General features: G+C 43.0%; 2 protein-coding genes across 2 annotated transcripts; both read left to right on the top strand.

Moving 5' to 3' along the window:
• Window positions 1-1,525: 1,525 nt before the first annotated feature.
• Window positions 1,526-8,393, top strand: nfkbie (nuclear factor of kappa light polypeptide gene enhancer in B-cells inhibitor, epsilon). The gene is made up of 6 exons (XM_068342895.1): window positions 1,526-2,270; window positions 4,599-4,701; window positions 5,760-5,970; window positions 6,090-6,178; window positions 7,060-7,308; window positions 7,640-8,393. Exons 1-6 carry the CDS (start codon window positions 1,951-1,953, stop codon window positions 7,706-7,708), a joined length of 1,041 nt encoding a protein of 346 aa, XP_068198996.1. The 5' UTR covers window positions 1,526-1,950; the 3' UTR covers window positions 7,709-8,393.
• A 1,887-nt stretch (window positions 8,394-10,280) lies between these two features.
• On the top strand, window positions 10,281-14,615 carry slc35b2 (solute carrier family 35 member B2). The gene is made up of 4 exons (XM_068342245.1): window positions 10,281-10,526; window positions 12,005-12,192; window positions 12,274-12,434; window positions 12,910-14,615. Exons 1-4 carry the CDS (start codon window positions 10,510-10,512, stop codon window positions 13,843-13,845), a joined length of 1,302 nt encoding a protein of 433 aa, XP_068198346.1. The 5' UTR covers window positions 10,281-10,509; the 3' UTR covers window positions 13,846-14,615.
• Window positions 14,616-15,268: the final 653 nt, after the last annotated feature.

Raw genomic sequence — 15,268 nt, 5'->3', positions numbered from 1 at the left:
CAATATTTGCCCCATCATTACATCTTAACATTTAGTATTAGTCTTTTAAATAGAAGACTTATCCTGAATATCACATAATCCTCTACATTCCCGGCATTTATTTTTTTCTTTTGCAAATGAATGAATATTTACACAGGAAGCCTTTAATGTAAACAAGTCCTTATTTATCACGGCCCTTGGCCAACGGACCGGACCTCTGCTGGAATGAACGCCATAAATAAACAAAATAGCTGTTGGTGTATGTGAAGATTCCTTTCCGGCAATTGTTGTTTTTGTTTTGTTTTTTGTTTTACTATATTTATGATGAATAAGTGGATATGGTGGATATATAAATGATCCCTTTGACAAGCCAAACCACATTAAACATTTTCATGATGGTGAAGGAAAACAAAATGCAGCTCTGCTTATTATTTTTCATCTATACAGTTTCAAGACAGAATACACTTGACAAATGTGATATGTTTTGAGTAATAGTTTATTAAATGAATAAAGAAGCTGTTTTATTGTATTGATTTAAAGATCCTGTGGATTGTAGTCGTCATATGACCATGTCAAAGTGCAGATTAACATTTCCGTCGCTCCTACGCATGAATTCTAAGCATACAGCACTGCATTGCATCATCGACAGGTTTCCAGTTAAATTTCATTGTGCAATATTTATCGAAAGTAAAGTCAAATTTGGTTAACAGAGGTGTTGCTAGACATAGTACTGAGTCACAGTTACCAAGTACTGCATTCAAATACATTTTTTTCTTGAATAAGTGAGGTAAATAGTGAAAGTGAGACTTTTTGACATGAGCCCAGTCAAATCGGTCTTACATACCTGAATTTATTCACCAATATTTATTATTATTATAATTATTATTATTAGATAGATAGATAGATAGATAGATAGATAGATAGATAGATAGATAGATAGATAGATAGATAGATACATACATACATACATACATACATACATACATACATACATACATACATACATACATACATAGATAGATAGATAGATAGATATATAGATAGATAGATAGATAGATAGATAGATAGATAGATAGATAGATAGACAGACAGACAGACAGACAGACAGACAGACAGACAGACAGACAGACAGACAGACAGACAGACAGACAGACAGACAGACAGACAGACAGACAGACAGACAGACAGACAGACAGACAGACAGACAGACAGACAGACAGACAGACAGACAGATAGATAGATAGATAGATAGATAGATAGATAGATAGATAGATAGATAATTTATTAATCCTGGAGGAAATTGAAATATTGATAGTACTATTATTAAAGTATTTAATTTCTGTCATTTCCCCCCTACATTTTCTAAAATACAGTATTCCAAAACACTTCTGTGCTTTTAGCAACGCAGATCCAAAAGTTTGTTTATTTTGAAAATGTAGTTTTATTTTGAAAATGCCGCTTCCCGTTTCACCTTTTGACATCCTTCCGGAAGAAGTTGGTGTTTGTTCACGCGCACGGGGGATTCCCCCGCGTGACCAAAACAGCTCAGCCTTTCATATGTCAGCGCTTCCCCTGAAGTCTTTTCATTGCTCGTATGCCCTCCGCCTGGAGCTCTCGCTGTTACCGGATATGTAGCCCGTCGTCGCCGCGTTTCGCTCGTAGCTAGCCCGGTTCTAAAGCCCTGGAATGTCCGTACGTGTAGTTGGAAACTTTTTAAAAAAGTTTATAACCGATAAAAACCCTGAGCAGGCTCAAGTTTACGTCGGTTAGTGGCATGAAACGCAGCGGCTCATTCCTCTGGTTTCACAAAGGAGCGGTGGTTTCCTCGGGTGTCGGTAAGCTAACCTCGGACTCCGGTCGCATCACCGCGCACCGAGCGGCGACGGGACGCGCTGCTGGCCTGTGAATCCTCACGAATAGGCGAGGGGGTGGGGGGGGAAACCCAGCGAACCCACCACCATCACCACCTCCATGGCGACCGACGGCTGTAGGAAAGATGACTCGCTGGAGGACAACCGCGCAGACTCGGGCATCGACTCGTTCCGCTCCATATTGAAATCAGAGGAACCCCACGAGCCGAGCGGAGACTTCAGCGGCCCGAGGGACAAGTTCTCCACCGGGGAGGAGCGCCTGGATTCGGCCTACGCCTCCTCGTCCATCACGGTGGAGAGTCTGTCAGACTTTGTGGAGGATTGCACTCTTTCCAGCGGGCAGGAGGAGCAGGAACGGGTCTGTGAACTGTCTGCACAGGAGGATAACTTGCTCACGACTATAACTGATGATGGAGACACGTATGTTTTATTTATCTTTTTCTGATTTTAAAGGAAATCCTTTGTCAGCTTGCTGTGGTCTCTGCAGGGATGACTTTAAATATGGTGCCTCTCATTCTAAACACCAAAGAAGCTTTTTAGCATTAATATTTTTCTTTTATGAAGCTGTCTGTGCTCCCCTACCTTTACTACTGCAGAACTTAATTATCTCTGATACATTCATTCAGATATACACATGTTTTCCCTTTAATACCAGCTGCAACTAATGATAATCCTTGTCAATTATTCTGCTCTTCTCAGAAAATAATGAAAAATCCCCAACACGAGTTCCCCAAAACTGAAGATCTTGGAATATCTTTTTGAGATATTCCATTTCCAGTTATACAAACTGGATCAAAGCATAAAATTTAGCCAACTGGAACCAGGGGGAAGTCTTAAAAATATCCATAAATGGCGGTATATGAAGCCTAAGATCACGCTGAATTCAAGGAAGAGTTCTTCCCATGGGGCTGGATGACGAAGGGGGATTTCATAGCTGTGTGATACTGCAGATTCTTTTTTTTTTTTTTTTAAAAAGAACTTTGTCTTTTTCATGAATGTGGATGGCATCTGTCAGACAGAAAACAGAAGTGAAACAGATAGGCCTGGAGTTCCCCATGCAGCACAGACAAAGCACACGCTGTGAGGGAACATTGTGGACCTCTTTTGATCCAAGAAACTTGTTGTTCAGGACGGGACAGTGTGTTTGCATGTTTTTAATCGGTGGATCCCGCCATTAATAACCAGCTGCTGTTCCTCCTTTCCACGCCAGAAATGAAGGAATGCTTTTTGTTTTGCCGGTGGCGATAGCAGTTTGCTGCTTTTCATTTCTCAGTTTCACTCAATGAAACTGTTGGGTTTTTGCATAAAATCCAAACACCCCCAGCCTCCACACACAGCATCATCCTCTCATGCAGACCTTGTGTGAACAGCTTAGATTTACGTTGCCATGTCTTGTCTTTTTGACGTAAAAAGCAGTCAACCACGAGTGTGATCCAGCGTAGAATCGATGCTGCTTCTCTGACCTCTTTTCATTTCCGCTGGCTGATTGTTGGGGCCACATGGTTCCATTATCACCACCCAACTAAAGATAACCTGCGATGAAAAAAAACCCCCCACCTGAAGTGAAAACAGTTAACTTAACTGTCACGAACACATTATTTTTCCCCTGTGGGATTTTTCTTTTTTAGTTCTTATTCATTCAATGCTTTCTCAAACCAGGAAGTCCCTTTCAAATTACGACACCTGCTGGTTTGGTTCAGTCTCCTTCACTTCAGCTGGTTGGAGAGATTGGATCAGAAACTGGTTCAGGTGCATGTTGTGACATTTTCCAGTGACGGGTCACAAATATATCAGTTCTAAGTTTTTATTTATGATGAATCTCTTTGTTGCATGGATGTTTTAGTTTGGAAACCGATCAGCTTTTTCCTCTGTTTAACTTTAATGAGGAGCAGCATATAACATGTCCATGTCTTCTCTTTTTTTTTGAAGGCATAAATACTTAAATAATGAACATATTAATATTTATCTTTAGGCAGCATTTCATGTTTCCTCACAACTCATCCTTTGTTTCAAACCCTCATATCTTTTTTCTTTTGCATCCCAGTTTATCCCATTCAAACATAGTGAAACGTGTCAACTTTGTGTTAAAAATGTGAAGTTCAAAAGAAGTCGTTTGGGATTTATTCTGAATTAAGACACTAGGCTAGGCTAAGCCACCAGAGAGAGTCTGACAGGTCTTGGTGGGTCATGAGCTTAAATAAATTAGCACTGTTGGATAAGCAAAGCCTGATTCATTTGAATCTGAAGCCTAACTTTGATATAGCATAAATCTTTTTATCGTGCTTGTTTATTCTATATTAAGCTCTTAATGCTTTGTTCCATTTCCTGCTTTTCTCACACGTTTGTTTGCGACGACTTCCCACTCGAGTTTTGAGGTTAGCGTCTTGTTGTTTTTGTTGTGTTGGTTTCTGAAAGCGTCTAAACTGAAGTCGACAGAGACGCACCTGCAGGCCTCCTTCCTTTACTCGCTGTCTTCACCACGTTTGAATTGCTCAATGAAACCCGACCACGACAACTTGTATTTTCATGACATTTCAGGGAAGCCTCTAGAGATGAATACCCAGGAAAATTGTGATGCAATGTTGTCTCTTGATGAAATACAGTATTTGTTCCTTTATTACTCAACCTGACAGGTTTTTTTTTGGTTTGTTGTCAGCCTTTGTTTTCACCTTGTATCATAAAGTAACCCGCAACTTTTGCAGACATGTGTAAAGGGATTTGTTTTTTCTTTGCCACTCCTTTCTGTAGAATTCTGCACCTAGCAATCATCCATGAAGATGAATTCATTGCTCAGCAGTTGATTCAGATATTCCCAAAAGAAGTCCTGGACATCCAGAACAATTTATACCAGGTAAGCGCCACGAGTTTCCGCCCTCGGCACAAACACACTGCAGCTTTTTGTGGAATTTTTCAATCCAGAGTGACTTCCTCTTAATCAGTATCTCATGGAAAGAGCGGTATTATTTATATTATTCTTCCAGAGAAGCGTGGTTCCTCTTTCTTTGCAGTCTGTTCTCTCTCAGGGACGTCGCTGTGGGTGGTTCCAGTGTTAGCTCATGAGGGACTTTGAATGGAAACTCCCCTCCTCTTCCACCTCCTGTAGAAATAGAACCACAGGGAGTTGTGGAGTGAATCCTTGTATGGTTGTGGGTGGAGGACTCGTTCCAGTCCTTCCACATGTCAGGCCTGAGTCTTGCTGGTGCAGAAAGAAAAGCAGGGACAGAAGGAACAGACAGAACTGTCAAAAGGAAACATGTGAAGTTTAAACTCAGCACTTCACGCGGTGACTCAGTCGAGTCTGAGTCCATTCTGACTTCTTCGTTTCCTCTTGGTAGTCATTCTAAGATGTCACATTTTGAGATGTTTCCATTTAGCGTTTTTAAAAGAAGATCAAGCCCTGCCCACGTTTGCGCAGCGTTTTTTTAAAATAGTCCCGGAACAACATGTTTTTTTGCAATTTTTTTTCTTGAATTTTTGCGCAGATGACGTTTGTCTTTACGGCACATAATCACGATCAAAGAAACACAGATGTAGAGTACTTGTGTGTTTTGGGGTGTGAGGTGCTCTCCGACTAAATAACAGTTGAGAGCAAAAGCTTTGTCTCCGGGGGTTGCCCAGAGGCATTGTGGGAAATGCGTACGTGTCAAGGATGACAGAAACAGAGAATCCCAGATAATTAGCGCTGCAACAGGCTTTATTACACTGAAGTGAATTTACTTTTTTATTTATCATTTTGTTAATGAAACTTGTGTCTTTTGTTCAACCATCAATTTTAATTCTAAAACAAGCTTGGTGACAATTTTACCCACCGCCGCGTGCGCTAGTTATGATATCCAAGTGTTGTTTAATTTAAAGCGAATCATTCGGATTCTAAAGCGTCTTACATCTTGTTTCTTCGCTGATTCCCAGAGTCCTTTGCACCTGGCCACCTACCTGAACCTGACAGACGTGGTGAAGGGTCTGGTGGACAAAGGGGCCAGCCTGGGGCTGCAGGACCGGGACGGGAACACGGCTCTCCATGTGGCCTGCCAGCACGGGCAGACAGAGTGCGCCACCGAGATGATCAGAGAGACTTCGGCTAGCGAGCTGGTGCCGGTCCTCGAGACCCAGAACTGGAGAGGTGAATTAAAACAGACGAGGTGCTGCAGGAACTCATCAGCAAACAGCTTCTGATTATTCAGTAGTCTGATTTTAAATGAGCCCGATGTTCCACTGTCTAAGCTTGACGTCTCCTTGCAGGCCTCACCTGTCTCCACCTGGCCGCGCTGAACAAGCAGCATCACATTCTGAAGCTCCTGACAAAAAAGGGAGCCGACCTTAACATCCAGGTCAGTCCCTGAAGCCACTCCTTCTATAGATTATTGTGGTTTTTAACCAGAATGGTAATCAATAGCATGCCGCCCCCCACCCAGGCCAAACGAGCTTGTTTAGCTTTAGCTTTCTTCATAAACATCATTTCAGTTGTTCCTGTTTAATCAGTGATCAACACCTAAGAAAAGAAAGAAAGCAAGAAAGCCTGGGTTCTATATTGGCGCCAAGTTCCCTTTTGTAATCCTGTTGTAACAGGATGAAACCACAACAAATCCACCTCAAAGCATCAACAGGAGGTTTTTTGTTCCCTTTTTAAAAATTGAAATCCTCAAACACAAACCTTCTACCTGCTGCCCTCAGCTTAATTCACCCCTGAATTCGTCTGCCCTGCAGTAGCCTCCACCTGATCCGGCAACATTCCCTTCATAATAATCACACTTATCCCCTGTGTTTACTGCTCCTGGCCTTATGTTGTGTTCCTGACTACAAATCTGCTGCAATGCTGATAGTGATATGAGCTGAGCTCAGGGCTTCTTGCAGAATTCATGGAGACATAATTAGATTTGGGATATGATTAGGTCTGGCTGGCCGGCCTCTCTTAAATTTCTATTGATGGAAGGGAACATGGTCGTCAGTCCAGACATTCCTGTCAGCCTAAATCACCAGACAAACTTACCACCCGGCCTCAAACACAAACGTTTCTTCATCTTTATTATTATTATTATTATTATTATTATTATTGTTGTTGCTGTGATGTGACTGAACACTTTTTTTCCATTTCCAAAATATAAATTCAAAAATCGCACCGAGTCATTATAACTTTATTTCCTGCTCCGGTCACGTTTGCACCTGGAATTCCTTGTCACAGTCTTTTCCCGTCTCGGCCCCTCCCTCGCAGGAAGGAACCAGCGGCAAAACGGCCCTTCACTTCGCCGTCGAGCTGCGCGACATCGCTTCGGCGAAGCTTCTGCTCAGCAGGGGAGCCAACGTGGACGCCGCCATGTTCAACGGCTGCACGCCACTGCATCTGGCGGTGGGGAGGCAGGACGCCGCCATTGCCAACCTCCTGTGTCAGTCCGGCGCCGACACCATGCTGCGAAACATGGAGGACGAGACGGCACTGGATCTGGCTGACGGCAACGATGACGTGAGTTGTTTTAGAAAGTTCAGTTACGCGTGTTTTATATTTTATTCGTCTGTTTCGTTATATTTAAACACCGGCGATCTGTCGCCCCCGGCGACGTCAGCGCTGCAGTTTATTTTGAGTCAATCCTGCAAACCCCGTCCTGCAGCCACAAATACTCACATCCAATGCATATTAATCCACAGGTTTAAATAGTTCCCTTGAAATACACTATTTATTCCTGTTAGAGTAACATTTGCTAAAAACTATAGCAAACAGCTGCTTCCGGATATAACAGAGCCATTTCTTTTTTTTTTTAGAAAATGGAATGATAGATGTTTCTATTTCATTTCAGATTTTGGCTCTATTTCCCTTCGATGACATCCAAATCTCCGGAAGGTCGCTGGTCGGTATGAACTTTTGAGCTGAATCTGGGCTGAACAACGACCTTGAAATTGTCTTAGCTGAAGTTTTGTAGTAAATTCTGAATTAATATGTATTTATCCATTATCTAGACAAGTAAGCGCACCGTGTAAATCCCACTTTCCTCTGATAAAGAGTGATTCTGCTTAACTGACCACTGATAAAAGTTCTGTTTAACGGCTCGAGTACCTCTTTCACAGACTTCTTCAACGTCCGTAAGAAATTCTACCTCTTTATCACATTAACCTAATTTTAATGGAAATAACTGGTCAAACAGTTTTATTACCTGGTTTTTCAAAATGTCATTTGCGCTGTGATTGCATTTCTGTTTTAATGTGTTTATTTCTCTAAAATGTGGCTTCTCATTATGGCTGCAAAAAAGAAGAAGTTTGGACTCACGCAATCAGAAGCAGAATTAATGCTTCAGTTACTAAATGTAAAAAACAAACTAATCACACCCCTGCTTTTTGTTCAGAGGCTGTTAGCCCACGTAGAAATGTAATATATCGCACAAATATGCTTCATCTTACTGATTTTTTTTGTTTGCTGCTTCCTGCTGTGGGACAGTTTTCTGTGTGTCTCATCTCTAACCTGCAGTGAACTGTTCCTTTGCTGTGTAATTACACTGCTCTGTCTAGTTAGTGGAGGCAGTTCATTTATTTTGTAATAAAATGAAAGAAAAATCACTCAATCATCCTCATTCCTGGGGTAAAGTGATCTTTAACCTGTGCCTGTGTGTGTCTGCAGTTCTAAAATCATCTGTCTGCATTGGTAGAACTTCATCGAAGAGGCTTCACACATTAAAACAGACAGAAGAAGCAGTAGAATGTACATGCTCAACTTTTACAGGAAGAATTCATGGTGAAAAATACCCCAATTCTTTCCTTTGTTTCCTCCCAGCTGCTTTTGTCAGGTGAGTCTTTTGTTCCCCTGTAAAGGACTTCTTCCTGATGGCTTCCGTGACACAATGGCTGTGCAGCGGCTGGAAATTCCACTCAGCTGTGTGCAAATACAGGTTGAATAATAAGCTGTCAAAGGCCCCATAACATGTCAGTGTCGGTTTATTGGCCAGAATATCTCTCAACACCTAATAAGAAGCTGTCCTTTATCTGCTTGTTTCGTCGTGTTTACAGCGTCGTAAAGCTTCGACAGGCAGATTTATGTTCACAGAACTATTTGCAGTGACCGCTTTAAACGTGCCGTGGTCAACAGAGTTATGAAACTGTACTTCCCCTTTGAGACGATGGGATGGAACTGTTTATGTTAAATATTGTGTAGGTTATGCTGGTGTTGCCACAGATTGTGTAAAAAACAGAACTGTGTTATGAAAAAGTTGGATTTTCACTCTTATTTTGCACATTTCCTTCTCTAAACAAATAATGTGTGATTTAACATTTTCTAAAATACTCTGGTTGGAAATTCTACATTTAGGGAAGTTTGACATGAGAACTGAACACTGCACTGACCAAATTACAAGTAGGTACAAAATGAACCAAGCATAAAGCAGGGGAAGTGTTAGTACAAGAAATAATCACATTAAAAAAAAAAAAACAGGTTAGATATTGTTTCCAAAAAAGGCTTAAATAACAAGCAAATAATAATGGAAAGTATATGGAAGTACTCGTGAAAGCAGAGTATAAGTTTGAATTGAGGCTGTTTAAACGGCATGAAGGAACAGGATCTATGGAAGTGAATAAGTTTGAAACATCTCAATGAAAAAACTAGAATAGCACTTCATAGAACATCAAAAGAAAGAGAATCTTTTAAAAGTGAGAAAGATTGACTAAAATAATGTTTAACTATGAGTTAATGTCTATGAGTTGTAATGTCGAATAAATCAATACGGTCTACTGGTATTGAAAGACATGACTAATAGGTGCAACAGCAAAAGCTGCATTCCATTTAAATGTGTAAGTTATTCATCACAGGCTCGTCTTACTGGGACAAAGGATCAGGACTGCTGTCAACAGTGTGAGCTTCACCTGGGGAGTTTCCTGCTATGACAGGTCAGAATGGCAGGTTGGAAACGGCTGATTTAAAATGTGCAGTAGGTCTATAATTCAGCAAAGTATATAAGCTTATTTGAAATGTTTGGTTTGGTTTCAGCTGGGATTACTTCCACTTAGAATGTTTTTTTGTTGTCACCCACATTTGTTGGTTTGTTGTTTGGATGCATTAAAGGATTGCATAAAAACCACTAAACAGATTTCCATAAAAATTACTGGGAGAATGGATCTTGCGCCAGGATGGACCCCATAAATACATGGAGTGGATCTGGGTGAACGGCCAGACCCAGAATGCACATTTCTAAACATTAAATTAAAATTGCAGAGAATAGATTGAAATAATTTATTTTAAACACGCTTTTATATAGATGAGGAAAAGTTCATGTTAAAGAGGAGTTTATTTTGTTACTACTTTATTTTTTTATTGCGACTAAAAGCTTTTTGAATTTTTATACATTATTTTAATTTTTAAAAACGTGTTAAACGTGTTCCGCAACAAAAACAGTTGCGGTTCATCCTCCGCACCGACAGGGGGCGCTCCGCCGGAAGAGCGCCGCTCCCTCTCTCCGGCATCCTCCGGTGCTGACTGAATAGGAGGGTGTTTTCCTGGTTAAACGAGCACATCGGCGGCGCAGGATTAAGTTGAAGACAGCTCGTCCGGTGGAACGGAGTCCGCCATTCAGGAGGAACCGATACCCGCCGGATCCGCGCGGCTTCATGCGACGCCCCAGCCGGGAAGTCTGAGTCTGTCGGCGGGTGTGCGGCGCCGGGTGTCCGGTCACGGAGTGTGGGGAAAATGCCATTTACATGGAGGTAGCGTCGGAGAACAAGTAGCTAGTTTCACTGGAGAAATGTCACACCTGTGATCAGCTTCAGGTGTTCGCTCTGATGATGATGATGATGATGATGATGAGTTACAATGGCGGTTTGTGTCTGGAAGTATGCAAACAAACAAGCTAGCATAAGTAAATGAGCAAATGTTGCGTTCAGGGACCACAAGAAGAATCTCAGGTAGCCTAAGTTAGCTTTTTTGCTCACGTGGCAAATGTTTAAATAATAGTTGATTGCTTATTTTTTGTTGATCAACAATTATAATCCTGTAATATTTAGACGATTCAGATTCACACAGTTTAATTCGGTCGAACAGTAGTAATACATTTTAGGAAAAACTGAAGGGAACGATGTGGTTGGAGCAGCTGCGGTGAGACAAATTGTTTACAGTCTGTAAAGAACGTGTTTTTCTTGTTTTTTTGTTTGTTTCTCCTGAGGCTATATTGGTCTGTGATTGGGAAAGAAAAAAAAAAAATCAACCGTGTTTTTTCTTTCTCTTTGTCAACTCAAATAATATTAATTTGACAACCACAATTAAAATTCCCAGACATGAACAACTGGTGGTGTTCCACAGCTTGGACCCAGATCTGGAAGAATAAATGATGCATTTGAACGTCTCACAAACAGAACTGTGATTCCAAGTGATGCAAACAGATTCTGTGTATTTATAAAATCAATAGTTTTCTCTAAATGAGTGGATCCTGATCAGCGTTATGGAAAACCATATTATTCTCTGGACATCCATAAAACTGCACCGGTGATTCTCAACCTGACGTCTTGCTTCCTGATCAGACGTCTGCTTATATTATAGGAACATTTTCTACTGGTTCTGACGGATGACGCCAGTCGTACTATTTTAAGCCCGTTTTAACTGTCGTTTGCTGACACCCCCCCTCCCACAGCCCCCCAGACACAGATGCCCTCTGCTTCGGTACATGTTGGCCTTGCTGTGCATTCCTCTCTGTGAGAAGTTGCTTGTTCGGAGCCCAGGTCTCCACTGTGGGCTGCTGGATGGACGGGCCGGTCCCACACAAAGAGGCTCTGTACGAATCCGCCTCTGGGGCCTCTTGGGGGGGGGGGGTCACTTTGAATTGGATACCGCTTCTGCCACGACAGCAAGGAGCTCACCTGTGTTTCACTCCAGGTGACATGTGTCAAGTTAGTGCAGGTGATTAACGCCGATGGTGTCGCATCGAAACTAGTTAAACAGGTGATGGTACTTTCATTTTTTCTGCCTGGATTAGGGGGGGGGGGTGCCCCCACCTGTATAACCACTTTCTAGCCCTGAAGGCTTCCTTTCTGAAGCGGATCCGAGATGACCTAGCGTTCTTCTGGATCCCGCTCACCTCCGCATCGCCTCATACAGACGCAGGAATGTGTTCGTTGATTTTTAAGGTGGTATTTCTGTCCTGTTCTGATCCACACTGTATCCTCCCCCCACCCCCCCACTACCCCTTTAGGATCTGGTCTCCGCTCCTGTCGCTTCTCTTCTCTCCCAACGTATCTGCCCAGGAGACGTCGCTGCTGGGAGGCTGGCACGATGTCTGGTTCTTTCGGTTCCTGGTCAACATGCTGGGATACTCCACCATCATCATCCCCGGCTACCTCCTCATTCGCTACTTCAGACGCATCAATTACGTAGAAACAGGTTTGGTGATGTCATAATCCCTTCTTTTATGGATGATCAACATTAGATCAGTATTTTCACCTACGTCTGTCTTGCTTTCAGGTTCCGGGGTTTGCGCTCCGGTCATTAAGGCGTGTGTGTTCGGCGGCGAGTCCAAAACAAGTTTACTGGATGATTTGCCGACTTCGCCCCGGAATGAGATGGATTCCGGCTCGCTCGTCAAACAGGGTGTCAAATTGATCTTCTGTGCCGCCGGACTTCAGGTGGGTGTCCCCCCCCAGAGAGTACATCCACTGAACAGGAAGGTCATGAGTATTTAATCCCTAATTTAATGCCTTAATCCCAAAAAATCAGTTTATTTTGACATCTAATGCTATATTTGTAAAAGGTGGGGTCAGTTTCGAGACACAGGCGTAGGGCGGAAACCTCAGCCACAGGATTGGTTTGAACAACGTATCTAAGATGTGAATGTAATGGTGCTTAGCTTAGTGTGATGTGCAAATAGGATGTTAGCTAACGTGGTTAACAGTAATCTGTGTTTACTTTCCTTTTAAACGTGTTTGTTTTTATCTTTAACACACGGTCATTCAGCGCCTGCATTCAGCAAAGCCTGATCTTTATTTCCTTTATCCATAACTTGTAAAACTGTGGCGTTAGCGATGGCAGCTACATGCAGAATATTTTCCCAGAATGCAACATGTAGGTTCATGACACGCTTTTCTTACCCTCCTTAATTAGGTGTCGTACCTGACATGGGGGGTCCTGCAGGAGAGGGTGATGACTCGTTCCTACGGCGCCACGTCCGCCGATGAGGAGGGCGAGAAGTTCACCGACTCCCAGTTCCTGGTGTTCATGAACCGCATCCTGGCTCTGACCGTGTCCGGCCTGTGGTGCTTCCTGCTCAAGCAGCCGCGCCACGGCGCGCCCATGTACAAGTACTCCTTCGCCTCGCTCTCCAACATCCTGAGCAGCTGGTGCCAATACGAGGCGCTCAAGTACATCAGCTTCCCCACGCAAGTCCTGGCCAAGGCGTCTAAGGTCATCCCGGTCATGCTCATGGGTAAGGTCATCTCGCACAAGAGCTACGAGTACTGGGAGTACTTCACCGCTCTGATGATCTCGGTGGGGGTCAGCATGTTCCTGCTGTCCAGCGCCGCCGGCAAGCACCCGTCCACCGTCACCACCTTCAGCGGCATCATCATCCTCATGGGCTACATCGTCTTCGACAGCTTCACCTCCAACTGGCAGGACAACCTGTTCAAGTACAAGATGTCGTCGGTGCAGATGATGTTCGGGGTCAACATGTTCTCCTGCCTGTTCACCGTGGGGTCGCTGCTGGAGCAGGGCGCCTTCTTCGACTCGCTGGCATTCATGACGCGCCACTCTGAGTTCGCCTTCCACGCCGTGCTGCTGTCCGTGTGCTCGGCGTGCGGGCAGCTCTTCATCTTCTACACCATCAACCAGTTCGGCGCCGCCGTCTTTACCATCATCATGACGCTGAGGCAGGCCTTCGCCATCCTCCTGTCGTGTTTCCTGTATGGGCACGCCATCAGCGTGGTGGGCGGCTTCGGCGTGGCCGTGGTTTTCCTGGCGCTCTTCCTGCGGGTGTACGCCCGCAGCCGGATGAAGTCGGCCAAGCGGTCGGGACCGCAGCCCCGAGTGGAGAAGGTGTGACGCCCCGAAGAAGAAGAAGAAGAAAACCGGGAACTGAGGCCACATTTTCAGTGGTGGTTTTTGTCTCTTTATGTCGTGTGTGTGTGTTTGTGTGAGAGAGTGTGTGTGTGTGTGTGTTTTTTTTTTAACTGTTCTTTTCCATTCATTTAAGAAAAGTTTCTTCCAGAAAGGGATTCTGCATTTTTGTGTCTTTTTTGTTGTTGTTGTTTTTTTGTTGCACCAAGAGGATCCTCAGGGGTCCGTGATGTTTCTGAGTGCCTATGAGATTGTCTCACACACGAGTCGATAAACTACGAGTTTCGAGACCTGAGCCAATAGCGGAAGGTCGCTGCGACCTTGAGAAGAACGCCACGACGTGGCATTCGTTTCCAACTGATAGTGACTTTACGTGCTGAACTTTATCCAGTGGAGAATGATGACTATTTAAAGTGTGTTAACCTGTTACAGAGGGTACTGTCTGTAGGAGAGGGTGGGGAATCGAAGGCGTTGCTTATCTGAAGCAAATGCTGACGTCGGTACTTTTTTTTACTTTTTTTTTTTTTTCTTATCTCATGTTTGTGTCTTAACGTTTTAAAAGGAGGCTAGATTTCCTGTAAATATTTCTGAGTCGTGATTCTTTCCAACCGACTTGTGTGTCTTGTTTTTTTTGTTGTCAGCAGGGCAGAATGCGTACGAGGGGAAATGCGATGTAACCGGTACCTTTTTCTTTTTATCATTCTACTCTTTTTCCTTCTGGTTACTGGATTAATAATAAAAGCAAATTAAAGTGACTGGATGAGGTGAAGTTTTGGTTTTCCTGTTTGACTCTGTGTGTTAAAGGATCGGTCTCCTGCTCGGAGTCGTTTGCTTTAGAGGTGAAGCGGTGATTATAAAATTTTATTTGTGTGGCGCGTTTCCTCTGCAGAAAGAAATAGGAGCGTAAAGAAATAAATGAAAGGGCAGACGATCGACTTTAAAATAGATGTAAATAAAACCATATATAAAAAACCATATATAATACCAACACGAGGGTTTTATACCAGATATTTTTAAAAAATCTTTTGTCTGCTTCCTTCCTTCTCCGTGTGGGAGTAAAAGCAGTTCCTGTGTCTGGTTTTTTACTGACTGGTGTCAAATGTGTGAAGCAACACCGCACTGAGAAATCATTTGTCACTGAGGAGTAATTATTCTGGTAATTTTACGCGTGGATTTCGTGGAATGTTACTCAACGTCACTTTCCGGACAGACCTGTAGGATTATGTGGTTACAGAAAAAAAAAGGTGTGAAATTGTGCTATGTTTTCATATCTGGTGATAAGAATGTCTCAGCGTTTACATTTTATTTATTTGATAGAGAAATGTAACACAGGGAGAAGAATGGATTTATTACTGAGCTCACAAAGTGTTTTTTTATGCGATCCTCACAAAAAAGTGTATTTTCTTTT

The sequence above is a fragment of the Antennarius striatus genome, chromosome 19 (assembly GCF_040054535.1).
Source record: "Antennarius striatus isolate MH-2024 chromosome 19, ASM4005453v1, whole genome shotgun sequence".
NCBI lineage: Eukaryota > Metazoa > Chordata > Actinopteri > Lophiiformes > Antennariidae > Antennarius > Antennarius striatus.
Note: the sequence above shows the minus strand (reverse complement) of the source record. Positions and strands in the feature narration are given on the sequence as shown.